The sequence below is a fragment of the Nymphaea colorata genome, chromosome 2 (assembly GCF_008831285.2).
Source record: "Nymphaea colorata isolate Beijing-Zhang1983 chromosome 2, ASM883128v2, whole genome shotgun sequence".
Lineage (NCBI taxonomy): Eukaryota > Viridiplantae > Streptophyta > Magnoliopsida > Nymphaeales > Nymphaeaceae > Nymphaea > Nymphaea colorata.
The window spans coordinates 10,231,832-10,258,817 of record NC_045139.1 but is presented as its reverse complement, the minus strand read 5'-3'; the positions used below and the strand labels follow the sequence as shown (position 1 = coordinate 10,258,817).

The window sequence follows — 26,986 nt, the reverse complement described above, 5'->3', positions numbered from 1 at the left end:
CATGTAATGTTTAATTCTTTCTATGGCTTTTCGAGGTAAAGTGGACGGTTCAACATAGGCTTCAATTCTTCGTACAAATTTTTCAAGTTGATGTTGTGGCTCTCATGGTTGTCTACTAGGGGCCAAGTTTTTTGTCTAGTAAAGTGAGCAATAAGGTCATTTGCATTAATCTTAGTCGGGTTCATGAGGAATTGTTTCCCTAATAGATCATTACAAGTCGGGGTGGAGAGGTCTAGTATTTCAGTAAATTCATCCAATAATATTGTCATTTCTCCTCATGGCAACCAAAAAGAGGACGTCCTTGGGTTCCATCATTCGGCAATTGCATGCACCAAATTCCCATCTACTGATTGCAATCCTTCGGCTGCTACTGTCACTATCCCACATTCTTCAAAGTAGAAAGGAAACATCCAAGATAAGGTTGAATGCCAAGACCAATACCATTCGGGAGCCAAAGATTTAGACTCAAGAGAGATGTAAGTAGACCATTCGGGTCTTTCATCGAAGAGGATGTGATCATAAGGGAAGGTGACACTATGTTGGAAAAAATACATTTTGAATGATGACTATGAATGGTAGAGATTAAATTAGTGGGAAAGATTGACTAGGTTGACAAAGACAATATGAAGTGGTGGTATATAATGAAATTGTAAATTGTCACATAAGGTTTTATGTACATCAACATCATGTAAAATAATTTTGAAGAAAAAATGGGTGTAGGGACCTAATTGAGATAATTTTGTGTCACGATAATCCAATGTCAAGTTATGCTTATATACTTTAGCCGAATGGCTTAGTACTAGCATAGATTCTTTCTTTCGCAACTAAGAGTAGGATTTATCAATTTTTTTTTCACTCATCGATATACCACAAGTTACCACTCATGGTACTAACGATGGAGTTTTCCCGCCCAATGTGTGGTTTAGTTGTATGGCTTAGTTTTGTTCTGCCGCCTAAGACCAAACCGAGCAACATGATGACCGAGACAAATAAGTATTAGAAGTTTTGAAATATGAGCAAGCATGCAAAATCGGATGTCTCTAATGCAATATTGTCTAAGATGGTGATTAAAATAAGTAGAAGAGCAAACATTGTTTTCAATCAAACCTTAAATTGAGGAGGATTGTATTTGATCTTAAATCTAAGTAAACATGATTGATCCTCCTAAATTAGTCTTATATGCAAGAAAGCAATATAATTATCAAGCAATATAATGATGCCAATAGGGTCAAGGCCAAAAAAGAGGACATGCTTTATCATCGGCAGTATATGAGATGTTCAAGTTAGTAGAAATGCATCAATGATAATCGTAGCCAAACGATGATGTGTCCCATCACGATCTAAATCGGTTCACATCCCCAAAAAAATATTGGTTTGAAGTGCTCTAGAAAAATGAGAATTTATTTTGAATGAGAGAGAAAGGGACTCGTCCGTCAGTATGAGGATCAATCCTTCCCGGTGCTTTTACCGGGAGTAATCAATCCAAGGGCTATGTTTATCATTGATGCATTTTGTTTTAACTTAAACATCATTTTCATTCTAAATGTGGTGCGGTGTTTGAGAAAATATTAAAGACTTGATATTTTAAATTATTGTAAAAATTTTTTGCAGAGTCATTTGCTTTGATTTTGAGTAAAATCTTGAATTGGAAGAGTTTTACAAATATCATTTGAAAAACTTTGGAGATTGATTTTTGAAGTAACTTTAGTATTCTCTTAAGAAATTAAGTAGGTTTGAAACTTTGCTCTAATTCAATTACCACCTAGTTATAGCTTCATCTCATCTTGCTTATGCTCTTTTGGAGAGCTGCTTGTGATTATAAGTGATATTAAGTGAGTATAAATGCATGAATGCATTGATCCTACATTATTAGAAGATAATAATGCATTCCTACCACAACATTCATCTACAAACAATCTTATCATTACATACATCTAAAATTTTTATTTTTATTTATAAGATTGTTATAAATATTGTTATGAAAAGAGAAAACTTTTTGAAAATGGAATGGAGTTGTAGACCATCAAGCATGATTCCAATATTGGGCCATTACTTGATTTTTTTGTGATGATAAAGTCAACAATTAAAAGATTAGATTTTTGGAGAAAAATAACTCAAAGAATGGAAAATATGAAATACTCCCATAAAAAGAAAGAGAGAAAAAAAATTCAACGATCACTAAATGAAAGGTTTTAAAAGAGGAAGAGATACGTATCTCTATATGTACGTATATACGTACATGTACATATGTATTTTTTTTACATATATGTACATGTATGTATGTAAAAGCTTTTAAAAATGAAATATTAACTTAAATAGAGAAGAAAAACAAGTTCTTAAAAGAGAGAAAGAGAGAGAGATGCACATATACGTGTGTACAGATATATGAAAGTTTACAAAACAGGATATTGATTTGAAGAGAAAGAGAGATTTTAGAAGAAAAGAAATATATATATATATATATATATATATATATGTATATATATATATATATATATAATTTTTAGGAGAAGACATTTGACTTGAAAAGAGAAATAAAAGATTTTAGAGAGAAAAAATAAAACACACATATATATATATATATATTCATTCATGTGTATATAAAAATTTGTAAAATAAAATATGGAAACATAAAGAGAAAAATATGAAGAACATCATCATGTGCACATATATTTATATAACATGTATATACGTATGTGTCTTCATGAGAATTAAAAATCAAGAAATAACTTAAAATATTCGACTTCAATTTTTATGTAGGCCTGAAAGGGACTTGAGCTCATGCAAGAGCCTAAGTTAGGCCTCCAAAGCCTCTTTAGAGAGGGTTTTTGCTTTTGAAATTCTTTTGAAGTGCACGACCTCAAACAGTTTTATATGTGCATATAAAACATAAATATTTCGTTTGTTACAAAGAAATATGTTTCTTCCACCGTTGGGTATGGAAGAAAATCAAGCAACATAATAGGACACTCATTAGGGTTTCTAATTGAAAGATTAAGAAAGAACCTAAACGTAAGAATAATATGAAAATGCATATTAACATGTACATATTTGTGAGGGTTTTTTTGGGTTGGATAAATCCCAAACTCAAACATCAACATAACAATAGAGAAGAATGCCAACCCAAACATTCATTTTCACCGTTCATTCATATATAAATGGAAAAATCAATCAACTATGCATGAATAATATTCTGAAACAAAGCAACATTCTAGAAAAGAGAGAAGATGTTCCAATCATAAAATGATATATCATCTCATCTTCTCATGCTTCTGGTGTACTCAAGAATAGCTTCTTGACTCCGAAAAGGAGATTTGAAAGCTATCTTATATGGACATGAGGAGATGAAGAAGAGAGCAAGTAACGAAACTAAAATAAAGCAATATTCAAGAAAAGAAAGAACATGTTCCAAGTATAAAATGAAATATCATTTCAACTTCCTATGCTTCCGGTGCACTCAAGGATAGCTCTTAACTCCGAAGTGAAGGTTTGAGAGCTATCTTATATGGTAATGAGGAGATGAAGAAGAGAAAGATTAGGAAAAGAAAAAGGATTGGGATGTTGGTTACATACCTCTAACAATAATTATTTTAGAAAAATGAATACCCTTTATTTGGATGGTCCTATATTCGCCTTGAGTGAAGCTTTAAAATGAAGAAGATATTGCTCCAAGAGATCTCCTTGTGCTCTTTTGAAGAATTGAAATTTGGAGAAGTTTGCTCCCAAGGTTCGAAAAGAAGAGGAATTGGAAGGAAAGAATATGAGAGAAATAGAAAAAAAGAGCTAAGGGAAAACTCTAAGTCTTCAAGTGAGAATGCACTAGAGGTTCCCCAAATGCTAGTTCATACCCAAAAAAGAAGATTGTAGGGATATTTATAGAGAGTTTTAGAGCCAAAACTCAAAATTTGAATTTTTCTTTAATTTCATAACATTTTCATGCGAATTTTAAGTATTTTTGAATATTTTTTTATTTTTTTTAAATAGATTTTGACTAAGTGGGATTGGTCATTAGCCCTGCAAAAACTCTTTTGGAGTATGGGCAGGCTAATGCCCACCCAACATTCCCAAAACCGCCCTTCGGGGGCGGTTTTTGTCATTGAAATGGGGCCTGTGCCGTTTGCAGGCCCTGGCTCAGCCATAGTTGCGCTCCAGGCGCTTGTCAGCGAGCAGCGCGTGGCTCTGTTTTTGTTCCAAATGGGCAGTCGACTCTGTTTCGAGTGACTCAAGACTCGTTTTAAATCCGGATTTGGTTCAATTTTTTGCTGACGCATTCTAGCGCACGACTAAGGCTTAAAAAGACATTTTGGTGCGAGAACGAAGCATAAACAAAGGGATGGTCTGTGCGCGTGCGTGGAATGCTTATACGTTCAATTTTTGTTGTCGTGATTTCAGTTTTAGATTTTGAGTTTGGAATAATGAATTCGGATCAAGACTTGGGTTTTGAATCTTATTTGGATTCGAGGGATGGTCTGTGTGCGTGCGTGCAATTCTTATATGTTCAATCTTTGTTGTCGTGATTTCAGTTTTAGATTTTGAGTTTGGAATAACGAATTCGGATCAAGACTTGGGTTTTGAATCTTATTTGGATTCGAAGTTGGATTTTAAATTTAAATTAGAGTTGAGTTTTGAATTGTTTTTGGGTAAAAAGAATGCAGTCTTTTCGAAAAAATTTGGGGTGATAACAGTGGTCTAGTGAGGCCATATATCGTTAGTGGTTTAGTCAAAGTTTTCTATTTTTTATATATGCAGCTTATGGATTCTTCAACATCTGGTGTCAATGTTTCTAGTTCTGTTTCTGCTAACAATATAGAAACTAACATGTTTCTTATAAAAGCCAAGTCACTAAGATTAGCTGTACATAAAGTGAATCAAATATTCAGCATGTTGTTTGTCAACATTGTAATAGTAAGATGGCACCACATCTTTAAAGAATTGTTTGAAGACATATCCTAAAAGACCTAACTTAGAATTAGGTCAACAACGTCTTGTCATTGGTGAAAAGACTAATGATAGAAAATATATTGTTGGTAAAGTTTGATTCAAATAAAAGCTGACTTGATTTAGCCAATATGATTATTCTTCATGATTATCCATTTTGTATAGTTAGTCATTCAGACTTTCAGAAGCTTATTAAATTATTACGATCACAGTTCAAGTTATTGTCACATAACACTGTCAGATCAGATTGCATACACATTTATCAAAATGAAATGATAAAATTACGTAATATTTTGGAGAAGACTAATAGGAGAATTAGTTTTACATTTGACATAAATGTGGTTATTTATGTTTGACTGCACATCATATTGATAATAGTTGAGAATTTTTTTAAAAAAAATCTCAACTTTATTACAATTGAAACACCTCATACGGGAGAAAAACTTGCATCAGTCATTAAAGATTGTTTATTAAAATTGAACATGGATTGCAAGTTATTTTCAATTACATTAGATAATTGTTTGACAAATGATGTCGTAGGTACAAAATTGATAGAGTGGCTTCTTGAAAAGGATGCACTTGTTTGTAACAGAAAATTTTTTCAGGTTATATGTGCTGTTCATATTCTTAACTTGATTGTGCAAGATGGTGTCAAAAAAATAAGTGATTTGATTGATAAGATCATAGAAAACATAAAATATATCAAGGCATCTCCTGCTTGACGTGAAATTTTTGATCAAGCGTGCGTCATGTCAAAGTTACTTATGAAAAAAAGTTATGTCTTGATGTTCCAACTAAATGAAACTCAACATTTCTTATGCTTGATATAACTTTACGATATAAAGAATGATAGTGATGTTGAAGACATTCTCTACTTGTACTAGTTATAGTGTTGTTGTTGAGAATGAGAGTGATGCATCTAGTTTTACTTCTTTAATTGAATTTATTTTTCCTGAGAAGCCTAAAATAAGTGCACTAAATGACTTTATTGAAGAATCATCACAAAGCCAACGCACAAAATCAGATTTGGAGTTGCATTTGGAAGAACCTATTTAACCAAAAACAATCCAATTGACATTTTGACATGGTGGAAGGTCAATGCACCTAAATACCCAGTGTTACCTAATATAGTATGTGATATTTTTTTTTACTATTCCTATATCAACTGTTGCATCAAAGTCAACATTTAGCACATGTGAATGTATTCTTGATTTATACGAAAGTAGATTAGGTATAAAGATCGTGGAGGCTTTGATTTGTGAACAAGATTGGTTGTGAGATCAGAGGCTGAAGGTAATTTACTTATTATTAATGCTTTAAAGCATATTTTTGTGTTGTTTATTTTATTCTTTTGTTAGATTATTCTGATTTGCCTACATCTTTGCCTGAAGAGGAAGCACCATTTACATCTGCATACATTGAAACTGAATCATAAACTAGAAGTATATATTCGTTTGTACTTATCTGCTTTCTTTACATCAATTAAAACCTCCAGTTATTTGTGCCTAAGATGTTTGTTTAATTAAAATTTTTGTTTGCAAAATGCAGGTTAATTTAATAGCATTATCCTCAAGACCTCAATATAGTGTCAACATAGTTGAAGTATATATCCAAATAGAAATAACATATACGTCGTGGCAAATGAAGGCATTGAAAGAAAAATTTTGTAAGCTTATACTATATGGTGAAATGTTTTTTTTTTCAAGTTGCCAATGATGACTCATCTAGTCTCTTATTGCATCAATGAACAACAACCAAGTACAACTTTTAGAAATTTAAATTTGTATGCTCTAGAAAATGAAGTTTGATGATGTAGTGTGTGTGTGTGTGTATATATATATATATATATATTATCTCTCTTTCTCTCTCTCTCTCTCTCTCTCTCTCTCTCTCTCTCTCTCTTAATAAGCTTGAAAATTATCACCAGTCAAGTTTGGGCTAGTGTGATGTTAAAATTGGATTTTCATAGTTCATTTGGTGTTTATTATATATTTTTCGTACATAAATCAGATTTGCATATTGCTTAAAAGTCATAAATCGGATTCGGATATAACTTAAAAGTCATATTCAGATCAGATTTGGATATAACTTAAAAGCTGGATTTGAATCGGATTCAGATATAACTTAAAATTCAAATTCGGATCGGATTCAAATATAACTTAAAATCAGATTCGGATGTAGATTTTAAAGTTGGATTTGGATATGGTATAAATTTTTTTCATCTGAATTCAAATCCAAGTCTGAATCCGAATATATGAATATCCGAAAAATTGGACATAGTTAAAGGTATATTCGATCCAAATCTGATCCATTGACATCCCTACCCGTAGTTGGTTGTTGATGCTCCTGTAACAATTCAAACACAACATATGTTAAAGAGCCTGGAACTGATTTAGATATAGTACACTAGAAAATGGCATATGCTTTTTAAGTTCTAACCTTTTTTTAGCAGAAAATGGTGCTACACACCAGCAATGAAATTGAATGTAGAATGTAAGCTTTTCAAACAAATCTCTTGAAACACAAACAAAGAGAACAAAAAACAAACATAGACGAAAAATAATCATCAGGTAATCTACACAAGGATGCCAAGAAACTTCAAAGAAGAAAATCATCAGTTCACTTATAAGAATATTTCAAAGATAAGTTTTTCAATGTTCATCATGTCAAACATCGAATTTCTCAATATGTCATTTGAGTCATTCTATGTCCAGAACGCAATCAGACTTCAACTGATTAGGTGTGCAAAACTTGTTGATTTTGTTCTATTAAATGTAAGGCTGCAAAACTCACCACAATGAAGATATCTAAGTAACTACCTAAAAACAATCCTTAATGAAAACTTTAAACTGAGAACCAAAGAATCAGTCTTTGTGTTCTTTCCTTCATTTCTTACACGAGTGTAATCACCATAAATTTTTTAAACATTCTATATTTAGCCTTTCTCAAACATTTGATGATAACTTTACAACAACCTTCAAGGATTTTTGGACTTCAAACACTTCAATCTGCTGCTCACCCACCATAATCAACGGTGGTAGGCAGTGGGCACCCCACCCTCCTTCGGTGGTTTCCCCATTCTGCCTCTATCTAACGATTTGGCCCATTTGGGCCAGTCTCTTATGGGACCGGTTCCAACCAAATCGGGTTTTGGACCTTATTCGGGCGCGAATATCGCCCAATTCTCATGTATAGAAATCCGAATCTGGATCCAAATGCATCTATGGGAGGTCACTGATGATCCGACCAACCACTTGGGGCATCAAAGAGAGAGAGAGAACCAACCAACCAATTCAGCTCCTCTCCCCTCTTCCTCTTTTTTTTTGGGGTCTTCCCATACAGATTCAAAAAAAAAAAAAAAAAAAAAAAAAAAAAAAAAAAAAACTGGATCAAAATCAATTCATTAATTTAGTATTAATATCACCAAAACTCATATTGTGCCTGACTTGGCTGAAACAGCCGTCTTATCCGAGCCAACCGAGTCTTGGTGTGAATCGGTTGGGTCCTAACTCGTGATGCAGTAAGTGAACGATCCCGATCCAACTTGAGCAGTTTCAAGTCAGATCGCCAGTGTTTGCCAACTATGATATAACCCTTTGGAACATCATGTTTCTAGCTAGAAGCCAAAATTCGGGGTCCCTGCACACTTACACCATTCATAAGGTACGGACGATTTCTAATTCTTGTTTTTCCAAGTTCCAACACAAGTGGGTGAAACAAGGAACTTTGTCTAAGGAGGGCATTTGAACGACTGTCATCTACTAGTTCTGTAAAACCTGTCTTATGAAATCTAAGCTTTTTAATGAACTTTGAAAACTTTGTTTATTTGTTTGGGTGTGTTTGGGTGACATAGCTAAAACCTGGTTCAGGTTTTTTCACTTCCTATTGCAAAACTAAGTTTTGGTCAAAACCAAGTTTTTCTCAAGCCCATTTTGTATCTTCAAAATACCCCCTTAAACTTTAAGTTTTCGGAAACACTCATATATAAATAAGTAAAAGGTAAAGAGACGTCGAAGACAATTTTAATGGGCTTGTGTAGGCAACTGCATGCCCACATCAGCTTACATGCGCCTATCATTTGAGTGATCGTCTGATTTGTTAGATCTTTTACACAGGTTTTTATAAGTTAATGTTTCCTACATGCATATATCCAAATCCTCCTTTTGACAAATTGGATCAAATTTTTTCTATATTCAAATTAACATGAACCTAACATCCATTTGTCGTCCAAAATTCAAAACAAGTTGGTCTAAGCAGTCAATTTATGACCTGCTCAAAACCCCGGTCAATTAATTTGACTTTATATATTAAAAATGGTTAGCGAAGGCACCTATGCAATAAAATGTAGTCTGATAGCAACAGTTGATGTTTTCTAATATTATTTTGAAACGAACGAGGCCCATCCTGCCAGAAACTTAAGAGGTCGTTTGATGGCCACAGGACACGTAGAATCGGACACGCCTGTTCTGTTTAGTTGATTTTTTCATCAAACAGGACGGACGACTGGACGAGGGTATAAATAATTTTTTTGTCCCATTCTGTTCCGAGCTAACCCTCGGAACAGATAGGACAGCCCGCCTCCCACCCCCGACCCTGTTGCCTTTCTCTCCTCCTCTGTCTCGTCCCCGAACTGCCTTTCTCCTCCCTCTCAGGTTTTGGACGTAATCCTCTTCGCCTTTTTCCTCGTCCTCATCGTCTGCGCTCCTCTCCTCTCTGGTTTTGGACGTAATCCTCTTCACCTTTTTCCTCGTCCTCATCGTCTGCGCTCCTCTCCTGGACGTGCTGGCCGCGCTTCCTTCCACCCTCTTCTCGGATTCCCTGCTTCATATTGCTTCCTGGTACAAAGATCGGTTCGGCGACTACCTCGCCTCGGAGCGTCCCTTCTTCTTCGTGGGGCTGGTTTGGCATGAGCTGTTCTTCATCTGGCCCCTCGCCATCGCCAATGCCTGCGCCACGCTCACCAGGAGGTCCTGGTTCAATACCGCTTGCTCATCTTGGGATCCTCGCTGCTTACCTCCATGGTCGGACATTTCTCTCTCTCTCTCTCTCTCTCTCTCTCTCTCTCTCATGTCCGAGATCCGATGATATCGGCGTGGTTCCCTCTTCTTTTTGGTGTTCTTGTGTTATGTTGGTTCCAGCACCACCAGTAGTTGGCTCGGCTGGAACCTGTAAGGGATGGGATCCAGGTTCCCTCGCGCAGGCGGTGCGGGTCATTAGATCGGCTCCCTACATTTAAGCGAGTGCGAAACGATGTTCATCCTAGTCAACCGACAAGTCTCCCCATCTTCACCCGGTGAAGGGCCAAATCCATTATGTTGAAAATTTGAACATAGAAAAATAATACTTTTTTCAATCGTCTCCTTAGTAGCAGAAAATCAGCCATTGGTATCAGCAGAAAACCAACTGTACAAGCCTAATTCTGTCTGAAATATTAGTGAGCCATTGTAATTTGATATCCTACTGAATTACGTTGTGTTTTGTGTAGCTTCTGAATAGCAATTTCTTCCATATTACGCTGATTGCTAGGTTATACAGGTGATTGTACCTCCAATGTCAGTGTGCAAAAAATAAACTTGTGCAAAGAACGTAGCTGGTTATGTGCACATTCTTATACACTAAAAACCATGCACAAGGGTGAGCAATGATCAAAATACCAACTGAATTTGTAAGTCTCTTCTTTGATGGTAAAATCCAGATTGAACTGCTGATTGCTTGATCATGTGAACTTGGCCGGAAGCCTAATCTAGCCTCATCAGGCATAGCCCTTTCACTCGAACAGTATACAAATTTGTGGATGACAAAGGCCACATCAATTTCTTATTTTTTGTTCAGTTACTTTTCTTCTTGTTCAAGGACAATTTGGCTTAGCTATATTGGTTAAGCTAAAGCATTTTTCTGAATCCAGCATAAAATGATCGTGGTCATGTAATTTGGACAGTTATTGTATTGCTATAGAGTGTAGATATTAAACTGAATGAACTAGGTGCAGCTTGGAGGCAGTGGACTTGGTCTGAGCTGATTTTGATCTCATTCATCTTGCCTTGTTTATTAGGACCCTGATCGACATACATCCTAATCATATAGGTGTCTATGTTGAAAGTTTAGTGCTTGCAGCTGAATAGGCATCAAGAGCACCATGAACTTGTGAGACAAAGTTCCTGAACATATAAAAATCACCAAAAGGTCCTTGCTCATCTTTGGCTTATCTATATCTTTTGTCTAGGTTTACTCTTAGTTTTTTTATCTACTCTTGCTGGTTTCTAAGCTTCAAATTTGGAAGTATTGCTGGACTACAATTTCCATTTTTTTTCTTTTTCCTATTTGTGTAAGTGCATAAGAAGGAGAGGGAGAGGGAGACCGAAAGCTTAAAGAGGTTGTTCACTAATGTCCATGATTTTCCTGTTTCTGAGTTGTTCAGTCACTATCAGTGTCGTTGCTCTCATTCCTACCAAACAGCTAAACATTCGCCATATTACTGTAGGTGCTGCTATTCTTTTTGGCATGTGGAGATTTCATAGATCCCTTAATTCATGCCTAGATAAAATTCTTGCCTTAGAGGTGGGTTGTTAAAGGTCTGGCTTCAATTGTCTGAGTGGTATTTAAAAAATTTCTATTGCTCATTTGGAGCTCAAATTATTGCCTTACTAGTTCTACTTGTGGCAGGCAGTGGCATCTTAATATTCAGGAAAACTGAGCCATAGTATTGTCAAATTGAATTGAATCTGCCCATGTGAATCTGGTGACAATGCCATTAACATTGAGACATGGTCGATATCTATGTTTTGATCAGTTTCAGCACTATTTTTTTCTTCTTTTTATTAGCCTCTTCAACTTCCAAAACACTGCAGTCCACTGCACTCTTGGAACTGCTCCGAATAAAGGACTAACGGTTAGTTAAACCCATGCCAGGTCAGTGCCTAACCTGTATCATTTGACTTCTCCATTTGAGTACTCACACGGCAGTGTTACCATGTTCACCATCCCCAACACCATGCTCTAGTCCACTTTGATCTTGAGAATTAGAAGCATTGTTAGATGCATTATCAACTGGCATATCAGGTCCAGATCCAGGATCCTCCTTCATCATCCCTTTCTCTTTTTTCTTCTTTGATTTCCTAATAATTTCAAGACCTTTTTCAGATGAATCTCTTTTCCAACTTGTGTTCATAGAGCATGGAGACAAAACCCAAATAAGTGAAATACTGCATTGGATGCCATGATGATGGGAACATAATGCAACCTGTAAGTGGTTCTCAAAGCATCCAATCAATCTTGTTAACGAGTATTTTCTGATGCATACTTTACCTTTCAGTTTTTGAATTCTCATGCTTGGAACCCCTCGTTCTCTTGTATGCATGCAGGGTGCGACACTCTTCAATAATGATCTAGAGAGGTAACAAATTAGTAGTTTATATTAGCATCACACTTTCTTCCTTTGCAGGCCAGGCTGAAAAAGGAGATACCAATCGAGCAATTCCTTTCGAACTTTATTATTCCATGAATGGTGTGTCAACTGAAGAGAGCATATATGAAATCACATACTATGGAAAGGGAAGCATGCCGGTGACTACACTGACTGTTTGCTTTTACAAGTTTTTCTCTCTCTAGGGTGTGATATTTAAGTAAGGTTGTTGCTTTTTATTGCAGGGATTTGGTGAGAAATGCAGGTCAAGAGGTCAGTGTACATTCGGAGCTAGGCTGCAAGATGATGAAATACAACTCCTAGCCATGTTTGTGAAGTCGTAGGCTGAACAAGGATGGCCGAACATTGAAATTTATAAAGATTGATCTTTGTAGACAAGGGCATTTTTGTAGAAAGAAGGGCTTCAAATATTGAATAATATACTATTCATACATCTCCTTGATATTGTCAGAAAAAACTACTATCGAAATCTTAGATGCACCACTTCTGGTTCAACATGGCTAACTGGTTTTAGCTTGCTTGTCAACTTTCTTCATTAAAGAAAAAACAAGCTGTTTTGGGTCTTATGTTTTGGTTGTTTGAATAGTTGGCACATACAACTCAGTTAAGGTCTGCAAGCTGGAGGATATATGTCTTAGTTGTATGAGTATTGTTGATATAACAGCTGCAGTCGATTGACTTTCTTTCATCCTATTTCATGGTAAAATTTCTCACTGTCTCGACAACTAACTCGTTCTCTCTCTCTCTCTCTCTCACAAACACACACACACACACGAGAAGTGCAGAATGGTCGGTCAACTCTCATATTTGTGAAGTATTTGTTGAAAAAAAAATGCTAAGATGTTTTTAGTCTACGATTCACCACCCCATAGAAGTTGCTCTCAAGAAAGCTGCAGACATGCATTTGTGGTTTGTTTGAACACCGGATAAAACAGACAGTTTGAACAGAACATAAACAAACATTAGACAGAACTAACCATGTAAAACACAAACATCGGACAATACGAATAGATCGGACAGGACAAAAACAAACGTCAGACAGGACAGACAGAACAGACACACATGAAACAAACGCCGGACAAGAAGAACGTAGTGTTCTGTTCTTAAAATCATTAAACGGTGGACAAAGAACATCATTGTCCATGAAAACAGGACAGTAGTGTAATGGACAGGACGTCCTGTCTATCCTGTCTCGATGGACAGCAATCAAACGACCTCTAATGGATCTCGAGTTCGAAAATATGTCTTTCCTACAAAATGGTGTTACTAAACAAGGCAATGTCAATGCGCCTCAATAATTTTACTGCTTTTAAGCTTGGCATTGGGCTTAGGACTCAGGTTCTATCCAAACATTTAAAACCAAGTTCGAGCTAAGCCAAATTAAATTAAAAATATATATTTTAATATAAAATAATATATAAATGTAATTAATAGTAATAAGATATTATATATATTAATAAAATAGATATAAAAAATTATCGAGTCCACTTGAACTTATTGGGCCCAACCGAACCGACCCAATAAAGAATCGGGCTGGTGAAGTGGCCATTTTCCCTGCCCCGGGCCAGCCAGAGTCCAGCACCCGCTGGCAGCCCGGCCGGGTGTCCAACCTTAACAGCTTTTAATTTCATATATATAGCATTTTAACACAATTTATATATTCTTTTGACAACAATTGTTGTTAGAGGGATGGAGAGAAAAAAAAAATGTCTTCTCTCAAGTTAAGGGGTGTCGGCAAAAAAAAAACTATATTCTATTTGCGCCCCTTGGATTCATAAAATAAAATATTTTTGTGTCCATTAGTTCTTTGAAAAGTTAAGTAAATAAGCTGATTCTCATAAGAAAAAAAAAGTTCATATCATAAAACTGTAACTTCTGAATCTGATCTCTTTTAATTTTATGAATCCCTCTGCAGAAACCTGAACCGAAAGTAGGAATCCGCACTTCCTCCTGATTAGCGTTTACATCGCCCTGCTGCCTTTGTGGATCTGGTAGCATCATCTGAAACCATGTTAACTACTTCGTATTTAACTGGCGCCACCTATCTGTAGGTTCAGCGTTGTTGTCAGGCTTATGGATCTGGCCAGTTAATGCAGCAATTATTGACTTGGAATACCATATTGTATCTAACTTGAATTTCAAATCGAATCCGTATTTTTTCATTTATATAATACAGCCGGGAAGGAGATTGGATCTAGGGAATTTGACTATGGCCGATAGATATTGGAACTTTTTTCTTTAATTTCAAAAATATTTATAAGAATTCAATAAATTATTGGAAAAGCAAAGACATTTCTGTGATGGCCTCGCCCCCATGGTCAAATTTTAACCCTACCTATTATCTGAACTTTTCCATCATGTTGTCCTGTATTCGAAATATGGCGGTGATCAGGTAGCTCATCCTTACACAGTCAATTTCATATATATCTGAATTTTAAGCTGATCAAATTCGCCCCCATGATTCATTCGGAATATGGAAACCTGAAAAGCCTCTGAGTTATTAATAGTATAAAAAATAATAAATTATATATATATATATATATATATATATATATATATATATATAACACCAAGTTGCAGCTAGCGACTATTTTTTTCAATTGGGACTAAGTTCAAGTTAATTGATTAAATGAGGACTCCGTGAACAAGCAATTTAATTTCATAAAAATATATTTAAGCAAGTCGATCTGCTACCTCATTATATTTCTTTAGATGAAAAGAAGGAATTATATATATGTGTATTACAAGAAGTTGACACTTTGGGAGCTGGAAACAGAAATTAACCACTTCCTAGTCCCCGATGTATTTTTTTAATTTCACTAACAGGTTCCCAACTAATTAATAACTCTGTTAGAGACATCGGAATAACCTTCATCTTTTTTATCGCGATTTGAATCATGTACATCACATTTTATAAATAAGTTCTTCCCATAATAGTGCCTACTTTATAAGCTATCGTTCTAGAATTTGGGGAACCAAAAGGATACATATCAAAGAATTATCTTAAGGTGGGGAGTGTCATAAAAAATGCTCTTTCAATAAATACCACACTGCACAACTCTACGAAGAAGGAAAAGGTGAGTGAGAAGCAGAGTGGATCCATGGCCATGGCCACGAACGATGATGCTCGTTCCCCTCTTCGCGTGGTCATGTTCCCCTGGTTGGGCTTCGGCCACATCTTCCCCTTCGTCCAACTCTCCAACAGACTCCACGCCAATGGCATCGACATCACCTTCCTTTCTCCTCCTTCCCTTGTCACCAAGATCCGAACCGCTCTTGACCCCAACATTCCCATCCTCAATTACCATCTTCCGGCAGTCAAGGGTATCCCCGCCGGCGTCGAATCCACCTTCGGAGCTCCGACTATCATGGAGCTTTTCCTTCAGGCCGCCGACCAAGTGCGGCCTCAGATTGCCAAGCTCCTCTGTCAACTCTCGCCGGACGTTGTCATCTTCGACTTTGCCTACCACTGGATCCCACCTCTCGCCGACTCCTTAGGCATCAAGTCCGTCTACTTTTCCATCTTCATTGCCATAGCTATGGCCCACTCCGCCGCCCCGGCCATGCTATGGCCCGGAAAGGACTTCATTCTAGCTGCCCTGCGGGTCATCCCGCCGCGCGTACACGCTGCGCTGGCCGGGCTGCAGCTCTACGAGGCTCGGGACGCCGGCTACTACTTGAAAATGCACCACGGCTCGACTCTCTCCATGTACGGCCGCATGGTCACCACCATGATGCTGAGCTCCGCCAACGCCGTGAGGAGCGCCTTGGAGACGGAGAGCCGCTATGTCAAGTGGTACTCCTCCCTCTGGAAAAAGCCCGTGCTCCTGACGGGCTTACTGGTGCCGAAGCCGCCGTCCGGGGAGCTGGAGGCCAGGTGTGACCAATGGCTGTCAAGGTTCCCACCGAGGTCGGTCGTTTTCTGCGCGTTCGGGAGCGAGACGTGCTTGCCCGTCGAGCAGATGCGAGAGCTCGTCGCCGGGTTGGAGATGAGCGGCTCGCCGTTCCTTTTGGTCCTCAACTTTCCTTCCAAGGAGGAAGAGGAGCTGGCAACGGCAGAACAACTGTTAGGGGAGAAGATGGGAGGGAGAGGGATGGTGCAAAGTGGATGGATTCAGCAGCCGCTAATCCTGAGGCACCCCTCCGTCGGCGGGTTCGTCAGCCATTGTGGGTTCAGCTCGTTGGTGGAGGCCGTCGTCGCCGACTGCCAAGTGGTGCTGATGCCCCTCAAGGCAGACCAGTTTCTTAATGGAAAGCTCATGGCGGAGGAGCTGAAGATAGGAGTGAGATTGGAGAGGCGTTACAGCGACGGGTGGTTTACCAGGAATGGCGTGTGCAAGGCAGTGAAGACGATGATGATGAAAGAGGATGAACAGACCGAAGAGATGAAGGCGATGAGAGCCAACCATGCCAAGTTTAAGGAGTTCCTGCTCGACGAGGCTGCCCAGCAAGAGTACAGCCTCAACTTCGTAGCCCAACTCAGGAAGTTGGTCTCAACGCCACAGGCTGGGACTGAAGCCATTAAAGCAGCAAAATTTACTTCTTCCTTCTTGCCAGTCCTTATATGTGCAGCAAGCATCCTTTTCTTTGCTTTGATCTATCTTCGCTTGTTTTCTTGATCGCCAGCGAGTCACTTTTTTTTTTTTTTTTTTCCTTATCCTTTCCTGAAGCCTTATGTTTGTTGGTCGTTGATGCGCTTAAATTGGCTTTAAATGTATTATGCACCACAAACTTCGTTTAAGTTTACATCCTCGTAATTTCCGGCGAGGTCAAGTTGAGTCCCTTGGGGGTCAATTTTTGTTTCGATTGTTCGTGGCATCAATTCTCTTGTTTTACAAACGAAAAGATACCGATATGTAAATGAGAGACATATAAGCCGTGCTTGTCTCCTGCCAAACAAATTTTCTCTCCTTTCTTCTAATCAAGTCATTGTACAGCAGTCAATAAATGTGTTGTCGAACGCACGTTTATTTTCAGCTAAGTTACACGCTGCAATGGACATGACTCGGGTGCCGGTGTAGCTCAGATTCGCACTTCCCACTCTCATTCGGGTCAACAAGGGTTGGGCGTAACTGACCGCACCCGATTATTTTTGTCCAAACATTTTGGACCCGATTATTTTTGTCCAAACATTTTGGACACCCATTGGACTCTCGTTTGACTCGAGTCGTGTGCAGTCAAACCTCATCAAACTTATTTTTCATTTTTTTTTATTTTTTTATTTTAAAAATTTTTAACGTTAAAATAAAGGTTTAACATTTTTTTTCAATTTTTGTGTTCTGATTATGTTGTTTTTTATTTACTTGTTTAATGTTTGTACTTTGTAATAATGCTTAATATGTTACATTCATATACATAATACATTATAATTTATAAGTATGTACTATATAATATTCATATATAATTTATCCATAAAGTGTATAAAGTGTGTAGTGGAGAGTGTCTAGGTTATAGTGTATACTCAAATTTCTTAATTCTTCTTATATGTATATGTAATATATATATATATATATATAATTAATAATAACAATATATGTATCATAATAATAAACTAATAATAACAAATAAATATTTTCGTGGCATCGCTACACTTAAATTTTTGAAGATGTGCCGCATCGATACTGACACCCACACCGCATCGATACTGACACCCACACCTGCACCTTCACCCAGCACCTGTGTGACAGGTTTTGAGTACCGTTAGTGAAACTTGTCCAATTTCCAATTTAAACGTCAATGGTTTTCTGTCTAATAACAGAGAAGCCGTTTTTGGAACTTGAAATATGGTAGCCTAATCTTCGGCCTTCCGTGGCAGCTTTCCTGCGTGCACATACCAGTCCATGTGGAAGGTTGAGGATTTTAAGTGTTGATCATAGGTCTGATTCTTATTATAGATGCCCCCTTCGCTGAACATGGTACGTATTGGGCTTGTAGTTGTATTTAAACTTAGATAATCATTCTCGTTCCGTCCTGGATTTCAACCCTAATGAGAACCGCCGAATCCTACACGCATCCCAAACCCAACCATTTATATTTAAGTCAAATAAAACGTTCTTATTAATATAAAATGTATGCAGAGTGCAGTAAGTGCTGACATGAGTGTCGGTCCTTGAGCAAGCCAATGTATACAAATGCTTACTTCCACGAAGGTGCAGTTTGAGTTCTCCTCCAAACTGTCAAAATTAAAAAAGGGAGAAAAGAAAAGCTCACAAGTTTCATCGTGATTCCTTCTTCTTGCAGCTTTAATTGGTGAAACAGATCTTGAAGCCTATTCTATTGGGACTTGCAAAAGTTTCTCCACCCAGAAGTCGATTGTGCTTTGAATTTTGAAACTAAATAAATGGGGCAGACTTTTATTAAGCTAAATTATACAGTAAGTTAATATTTTATTGCATCAGGTAGACTTTTAGTGAGAATCATTAACTACGGACTTTAATTCAAAGCATTATATTTAGACAGGACCGCCGTGTAAAAGTGTGCCTACTAATTAATTGTAAAAAGTTTGCCTTGTACCAGGTAGAACTTTACACCGTAAGTTTCAGTTTCATTTTAAGGCAGATAATCTATCCGTCAAAAGAATAACCAGAGCTAATTAGCAGTGAACACGATGTCCTTTACGTGAAAGGCATTCAGCTTTTGCTCAGTGCGAGTTAAGAACGCAATTGATCAATTGCTATCATAGAGATATTACATTTTGAGATGCAGGACATATTAGAGGCATTTGATATCCAAAGCAGTAAATCTAGCTGATAACAACATTGACCTGATCCCAAAAGGGGTTGGCGCAATGGTTCAACCCTCTGTGAGGGACGCCAAGCATAACAAGAACGTTGCCCTGCTGCATTAAAAGCAGCCTTAGACTCTAGACGTTACCCTGCTGCATTAAAAGCAGCCTTAGCCTTAGACTCTAGAGGATGAGGGGAGAAAGGGAAGCTTCTGCCTTCACTCGAGTGGTGGGAATAACCGTCCTCTCAACTTAGAACAACAAATTAACTTAGGTGATAAGCTTCCTTAGGTGCGGGACTCGTCTCCTCATGAACCATATCAGAAGTTGAATCTCTACATTTGGTAACAGATCTGCCACAGGTAAACTGTCGCTGTAAATAATGGTTACTGTTCTCCACGATCTGCTCTTACCAGAATATGTTACCCAGGTTGAAGGTCCTAAGTTCAACCCTCTAAACAGGTGGAGGAAGCAGTCCGTTCGCCTGATTTCAGTCTATTAAGATCACAAGAAAATTTAACTTTATTTCTTTATATATAATTTGGCTGATTTAAGAAAAGGCTAAAGAAAACCACTCTCTTCTTATTACTAAAAGCAGAAGCCCAAATTCAAGTTTGCATGCACTCAACTTACAAGCACCATCATTTAAACAACTATAAAGAACAGTAAAGTGTAAAATTTACATATATGAAGCCAACCATAAGCTCAGACTCCAATATCGAAGGTAATGCTGCTACTCGAGGGTCACAATGATCTTCCCAGTAGCATGCCCATCCATGCTTTTAGCCCAAGCTTCTTCGGCCTTCGCCAGAGGGAATATCGAGTCAATTACAGTCCTAAGCTTTCCTTCTTTGAACAGTTCCACCATGAATTCTAGGTCCCCACCCTTAGGGTTCAGCACCAGAGGCACCAGAGACTTCTTTGAAAAGGTCATCTTCTTTATAACAGAGGTTAGCATAGCTGTAGGGCTCGTAATATCAATCACCTTACCTCTTTCACTGAGGCATGCCTCAAACGTGGACCATCTTATGCCGGTTGCGCAATGGATAATATAATCGTACTTCCGGCCAGACGGGCTCTTCAGAGATTCTCCTTCTGGTGTCTTGTAATCAAGCACCTCATCTGCCCCCAAGCTTTTGACTAGGTTGATATTCCGTGCCCCACATGTAGCAGTGACGTGTGCGTTCCCAAGCTTTGCTAACTGCACTGCATAATGGCCAACACCACCAGAAGCCGCAGTTATCAGAATGTCAGCAGACGGGCCACTTCCATCCAGCTTGATTCCAGCTTTGGTAAGTGCTCTTAGAGCTGTAAGACCAGCAATTGGTATGCCCGCAGCTTCGGCTGATGTCACCTCTGGGGGCCTCTTCACAGTTAATTCTGTTGTAGCCACTGCATATTCAGCAAGTCCGCCTCCTCTCTGTGTTCTCATTCACATGGCATGAATATAAAAATCCAAAAGAAAAAATTGAGATGGGTATAAGCATATAACTCAACCAGAAAATTAAATCTAAAACACAGAATCGCAGGCTTTCCGAAAATATCATCAATAAACTGCCAGATTTGTTTATCACTGTGAAAACAAAAAACATTTTGTTAAAAATTTATCAACCTAAGAGCTCCAAGATAATTCCAGGAGCAACAAACAACATTTTACACAATTTTACTTGTTTACATCCATGTTAGTGTGAGAATGAGAATCCAAGTGAAAAATGGCTTTGGGATTACCAACAATTTGAGCTTGCTAACTACTTTGTCGCCAACTTTGAAACCCTGAACTCCAGGGCCAATCTCAACCACCTCTCCAGCTACATCGGTAACTGTTTCCAAAAATAAAAAAAGCCAGAAAGATAACCAACCATGGTGAAAGAATAAGGCTAAAAGACTGTCCAGAACTTTATCAGGATTCAGAAATTATTTTGCACAACATTCAATACTAAGTAGGTAATGTGAAGAAAGATGTTTCACTTATATGACAGTCTTTTACCACGGCCATACAAGTGGATTACTGCATCTATAGTGACAGAATGAATTATTACACAACAACAGAAACATAAGAAGCAGAAAAATTATTCCACCTGCAAGACTTATCATATTGAAAGCAGAAATGTGAGTATATATGCACACACACGTGCACGCACAAAATGCAGGTAGTGCTTTCTAAAAATTGACTCGTATGACAAAGCATTTAGCTGAAGCAAGAAGCAGGTTTTCCAAGCGTGAAGCCAACAAGTCACCACCTATATACTCTGACGCTTCACATTGCTCATGGCTCAAGCATTCTGTTGAGTCCTCATGCATATGAATATAAATAAACAATCTGAGAGGATCATATCCCATGTTATGACTAACTGCAAATGAAAAGCACTTTGATTTTTTTTCTTCTTCGTTCCTAAATCACAATTCCAAGTTCTTGAATGTTGCCTAGATGTTTGAATAGGAAAGGATAGTACCCCTGACCTGGGACAAATGGGAATCTGGAAGGCAGAAATGGACGAATCATTCCTTTCTGAATTTTCCAATCAGCTGGGTTCAAACTTGATGCTTCCAACTTTAACAAAATTTCATCTTTCTTTGGTGTAGGTATTGGAACCTCAACATGCTGACTTGGAAACGTGCAACAACAAAGATAAGTATGTTTCACCAATAAAATAAAACCAAAAAGATGAGCGACAGACATATCCATGAAAAATGACATCACATCAAGTGCTTCCACTGGTGATGCAAGATACAGATATGTCTACGAAAAATCACATCACATCAAGTGCTTCCGCTGGAGATGCAAGATATTATGTGTAAATAAAAACTCGACAAACTGCAATCACAAATTAAAATAACGAACCCCTTGTAAATCATCATCATGAAAAAACAGCACATAAAGGTAAGAAAAATATTAGCTGATAGTTACTATTTATTCATCCCTAATATGTTCCTCATGAAAATTCTTTCAGGTTCATTCAGCATTAAATAGAGAAGCAAAGGACTTTCTATGTTTACTAAAAGATCAGCTTAAAGGTCTGCTGCTCCAGGGAATGCTTGGAATGGGTTAGGTCATCTGTGAAGCATAATAAACCTCTTAATGATACAATGAATTCTAAAGTGTTGACTTTGAAACAGAAGGTGTTCACTCGGTTTCATCATTATCCCGAGTCCCTAAGGTGCCATAACAAATGTTGTGATTCTTGTCACTTCATATTATAGTCAATCTTTTTGAACAAAGACATGTTCTAGTAATGTAGAGATAATATAATAACACTGTAGCAAAGAGCAACTTTTAGAAAGAGAATATGTAATATGCACACCATCAAGCTTGTCGTGGAAGCTTTCTGCCTTTGGCTTCAAGATAGGTTTGCAAACCCTTCAATTCTTTAATTTCCTTTTGCATGCACGCTTGAAATTCTTGGTCACATTTGATTCTGGAATAATAGAGTTTTCTGTCTACAAAGTCTTGTGTTTCCTACATATACAGATAAGTTTTCTGGCACCTTACTAATCAAGACCGTCAGAATAACAATGTTCACTTGTGCAGCCAGGTATGGGAACATATGTAAATGAGGATATAGTGTGTGCATGTATGTGTGCATATATATATATATATATATATATATATATATAGAAACTAGAGAGCGACTTCTATATAACATGACAACCTCACCAGTGTCCATCTCACCACACTTATAACAAGGAAAAACAAGAATACCCCACATAAGGGACAGGAGATTTTATCTGCCTGTAGCTTAGCATACGAGTTCATTGGATGAAGCACCTTCTCTCAAACTGCCACCAGAATAACAGATAGTGCTTTGACTAAAGGTTCATTATACACCATATCAAAGAACCACATGTTAAAAAAAAAAATCCTTCATTTCTGTCTAAATACATCTTTCACCTAGCCTCATTCAGAAAACATTTTCAGAACGATACGTAAAATCTGCAAACACTCAAAATATAAAGGAACCACTTCAATTAGGCAGTGACAGAAGGCTTACCAAATTTATCAAGGGTACTTCCATTTAGACAAGTCAATCTGGGAACCCCTTACACGAACTTTAATCAAGACAAATTAAGTTAACATTACAATGTGCATGAGAATGACCAAGATGTTTGTCATCAAGGTTTCCTCAATGTCGACCTAGATCAAAACTCGAGGATCTGACAGATTTTGTCATTTCCTCATTCAAGCTTGTCATCAGTAGTCTTTTAAGATAATGAAAAACATAAGACCATAGTGACAAATATTTCCTGCTATTTACTGCCAAAAACGGAAATATCATTATATTACATAGGAGATACTACAATACTTTCTTGAAACTTTAAACAAGTCCCTTTTGAATATTCTTGAGCATGTATCGTTTCTCTTTTGTGTTTCCAGAAGGTTTTCCTCAGTGTCTCCCTATGGTTATTCAAGAAAACTAGTAGAAAACCTATTGTCACATTACCTTTCTTTTTATTTTCTATACTTGTCATATTCTAAAACTCCTTAGGTTTTTTGGATGTATTCCAAAGAGGTTATTTTGGAAAAGAAAAAATAACGGTTAGGAAAAACCTCCGCATAAGTTGCAGTTAACAACTTTTCACATTGCTAGGTTCTAGCTGTCGCCACCAAAAACAGAGGATTGTAAATGTTCATTTTCTCAAACGGTTGAATCTAGACCCACTTCCAGGCAAGCAGCAAATATCTCAAAAGACAAAGGTGCAAAAGTTTAATATTTGAACATGAAATGGGTTTATGGAGCTTAATTACTGACTGACTTGAGATGGAGACCACGACAGCATAGTAGCAACAAACGAAATTTTGTAGGAAGAAAGCCAATTTGTATTACTTCAAGTAAAACAGAAAAGAAAATTTTCCTGTTTTCCCCAATACCGAACACTTGTTTTATTTGAAACTGCTATGGTTTCTGCACTCACCTCCAACCTAGAGATTATGGAAGTTACTGATGCCGTATTCACCAAGTTACCTTTCTCAATCTTCTTCTAAGAAATCCTCAGATAGAGACTACAAAAGGAAGCAAGAATCATTCTAGTTGAAAGCCCGATGCATCTACCGATGAAAATAAAGAACAGACGACCAAAAATTCTGCCACAGGAAACGATAATCGGATATTGGGGTAAAAAAACTGCATCTGGCAATATTGACGCCATCCATGAAAAATTTTAAGTTATGAACTCCCGCATAACAGCAGAAACAGGCCCCTGGATTTCGACCTTGAAAGTTAGTATAGCTCTCGCCAACTAATGAAGCAGCACTTGCTTAATTTCTTGATCCTTTACATATTGCAGAGCAATTTTCCTTCAAAGCAACCAATACCCATTTTCTCGAAAGAAGTATCACCATTTCACTATTAATAGGCGATAATAAAACACGAGTCTAAGACCTTTTGCTACCAAAATAGAGAAACTTCTGATTTCACAAACAGCAAAAAAGACTCTCCAGTTTAATTGGTTCATAAGCAGTATCGTGTAAAACTACCTGTTCTCTGATTAGTAAAATGAAGTTTGGGATCTTCGCGATTTCCAGTTAGTTCGTGAACTGATGTCTACATGCAGGACTGGAAACTGCTTTTTCTAATTTGCGTCTATTATCTTATGGATCAGTGATTGCACCGAAAAAGGAGAAGAATAATAACCTCGAGTCCAGAAGCAGAGAAGAGCAATAACATTCCAAATGAAGAACATATACAGGATAACAGGAAAAAAGAACTGAAAAGAGAAGCAACCTTGAGTGCAGAAGCGCCACCACCATAACCGTGGTATTGCACAGCATGCATGACGTTGGGTGCGGCCATGGATCCCAGAAAAGGTGCCAATGAAGGGAAAGAAGACGAAAAATAAAGAACAAGAGACACGGGCTTTGTAGGAGCATTTCTTCCTTCCCCTTCATTTTTTTTTTTATTTAAATATTCGTTGGAGAACAAAGAGGAAGAGGAAGTAATTACGCCTTCACGCGTTCTTACGCTCTTTTCCTGTCTCCCCAGAGGAGTAGATAGACATTCGTTCCGGTCTGTCGTAACAGTAGATTCGCTTCCTACCGTCAACACAATGAGAAATTTTTATTATACAACATTGGCGGCAAGAGGTCAGCCACGAGATTTAACAAGAATATTATTAAAAGGACAAATTTTCAAATAACAGACCCAATAGTTCATGCACGAACCGGTAAAATGGCAATAGTTGATGCATCACTGCCTTTAGTTTGGTTTAATGCAGGAATATTAAACAAAAGAGATTCAAGCTTATTAATTTGTTCTATCCTCCTTAACTATATCTAGTCATATTAATACACAATTAATTGTACTTCAAGTTAACTATAAATTAGTCAGGCGATTTTTTTTTACTAGTAGCAGGAAATCATGTAAACCTAGTTGCATTCACAATATTAATGTTAATATTTTCTATATTTTTCAGAGGGCAAAATAACAATTTTTTTACTAATTAAATAGTTAGCTTGGCGGAAATAATATTGTACATCTTTTTATTGGCGATGAAAAACTCAAATATATATGTGAAAGACACTCAAAGGTTAAGTGTGTTCTTTATTGTTGTCAAAACTTTAGCAGTTTCTGAAATGTTTTATTAAAATATATTAATGACGAGAAGTCGATCGACATGGACAGAAGACCGAGCCATCAAGATGGTAAGGTTAGGGAAGTCAATGGTTCTGATATAATTTTTTTAATGGAATTTGATAAGAAAATCCAGATTTCAACAGCAAGCCGATAAGAATCTGAGTTCAGCTTCGCCCTCCGCACATGCGAATTCAAGTTGGACTCCAAATAAAATCAGACAATATTCAAATAGCCAAATAAGAAAATAGATCATCCAAACTGCCATCTGTGATCTGTCGCTGCTAATTCCAATTCAGGAATTCTGAATCTGATTAGACAACGTTTCAGATTAGTAGAAAAGAAGCGTGTTTCGTTCTTGTTCTTGGAACACCACCAGCTTCCATGTCTTTCAATTCAAATTCAAATTCCATATCTGATTAGACCATGTTCAGATTAGTCGAATAGGTTGCGGTTGTTCCGTTCTTTTTCTTGGAACACCACCAGAAAACACAAAAAATGACACGGCCTCCAAAGGGGCTGCATTTGATTCTCGAAGAATGGAGGCTCCCATTAAAAGCGGCGTGTCTTTTCCGGCGCCTCGTGGCCTTCTTCCGAATGCCGAAACAGCATTCTGCGGCACGCAGGAACACGTGTTTCACATCCCACATTTGATTTCTCTAGTTGATATGCAGAATGGCAGTCTCTGTTCTGTTCCGTTCAATGGTTCCGCGAGTTATCCATTGCTCTAATACTTGAATGTGAACGAAACTTCATTCGTCAAATCCAAATTGCAGGAGACGATAGAGACGAAGATTTCAGACCAATGAAAATTATTGTGCTGCTGGTTCCTCTGATCCCACCTTCGCGTCCACTATGCGGAAGCTGCCCAAGCAGATTCCCTTGGGCATTACCTTTAATAAAAGTTTACTTTTTTACATTTTATAGAGTATAATGTGCGAGTGCATCGCATCACGCTTTGAGAGAGAGATAATGTGGAGTAATAAATTAAGTTGACTCCCAATGTGATTGGCAGAGAGTGCCCATGTTACCCAACTGAATTTCACATTTCTTTAAAGTAGAATCGCATCCCAGTTCCACCCAGCCAGCACCCTAGAGCAAGAATAAGTTTGTTGACGACATGGATAAGAATGTTCCAGGAATGGAATCAACTCAGGCTCGACTCTAATTCACTAGTTTAAACTTCACTTGAGCTCGATTAATTTGATAAATGCGTCAAATACAAGTTCAGAAATGAACTTGGTTAACAAAACAAGGTGAGCCGGAGTTGGGCAGGCTCGGCTCATTAAACTTTCATGGAAATACAATTTGTAAAAATTGTGTCATATTAGTATC

The 26,986-nt window shown here is 37.5% G+C and overlaps 3 protein-coding genes across 5 annotated transcripts; 2 read left to right on the top strand and 1 right to left on the bottom strand.

Moving 5' to 3' along the window:
• The first annotated feature begins 11,840 nt into the window (after positions 1–11,840).
• LOC116247421 (cytochrome c6, chloroplastic-like) lies at positions 11,841–12,726 on the top strand. The gene is given in 5 exon segments (XM_031619605.1): positions 11,841–11,847; positions 12,134–12,180; positions 12,300–12,331; positions 12,438–12,501; positions 12,586–12,726. Coding segments are annotated over 5 exon segments (291 nt in total).
• A 2,715-nt stretch (positions 12,727–15,441) lies between these two features.
• LOC116247419 (UDP-glycosyltransferase 79A6-like) lies at positions 15,442–16,980 on the top strand. The gene has a single exon (XM_031619604.2). The coding sequence runs from the start codon at positions 15,463–15,465 to the stop codon at positions 16,978–16,980; it is 1,518 nt and encodes a 505-aa protein (XP_031475464.1). The 5' UTR covers positions 15,442–15,462.
• A 2,667-nt stretch (positions 16,981–19,647) lies between these two features.
• Positions 19,648–25,086, bottom strand: LOC116247090 (chloroplast envelope quinone oxidoreductase homolog). 3 transcript variants are annotated; one of them, XM_031619048.2, is made up of 5 exons: positions 24,806–25,086; positions 23,997–24,084; positions 21,546–21,687; positions 20,814–20,905; positions 19,648–20,505 (listed from the first exon to the last, which is right to left on the bottom strand). In XM_031619048.2, exons 3-5 carry the CDS (start codon positions 21,586–21,588, stop codon positions 19,819–19,821), a joined length of 822 nt encoding a protein of 273 aa, XP_031474908.1. In that variant the 5' UTR covers positions 21,589–21,687; positions 23,997–24,084; positions 24,806–25,086; the 3' UTR covers positions 19,648–19,818. The 3 variants fall into 3 exon arrangements, with proteins under 3 accessions (XP_031474908.1, XP_031474906.1, XP_031474907.1); XM_031619046.2 differs by lacking the exon at positions 23,997–24,084 and having other exon boundaries at positions 21,546–21,691; XM_031619047.2 differs by lacking the exon at positions 23,997–24,084.
• Between the last annotated feature and the right edge of the window lie 1,900 nt (positions 25,087–26,986).

Coding starts and splice junctions, on each gene's coding strand:
- LOC116247419 (XM_031619604.2), top strand. CDS start 15,463: ATGGCCATGGCCACGAACGATGATGCTCGTTCCCCTCTTCGCGTGGTC.
- LOC116247090 (XM_031619046.2), bottom strand. CDS start 24,969: ATGAAGGGGAAGGAAGAAATGCTCCTACAAAGCCCGTGTCTCTTGTTC. Junction 21,692..24,805: donor GTGGCGCTTCTGCACTCAAG/GTTGCTTCTCTT, acceptor CACGTTTCCAAG/TCAGCATGTTGAGGTTCCAA. Junction 20,506..20,813: donor TTAGCAAGCTCAAATTGTTG/GTAATCCCAAAG, acceptor ATGAGAACACAG/AGAGGAGGCGGACTTGCTGA.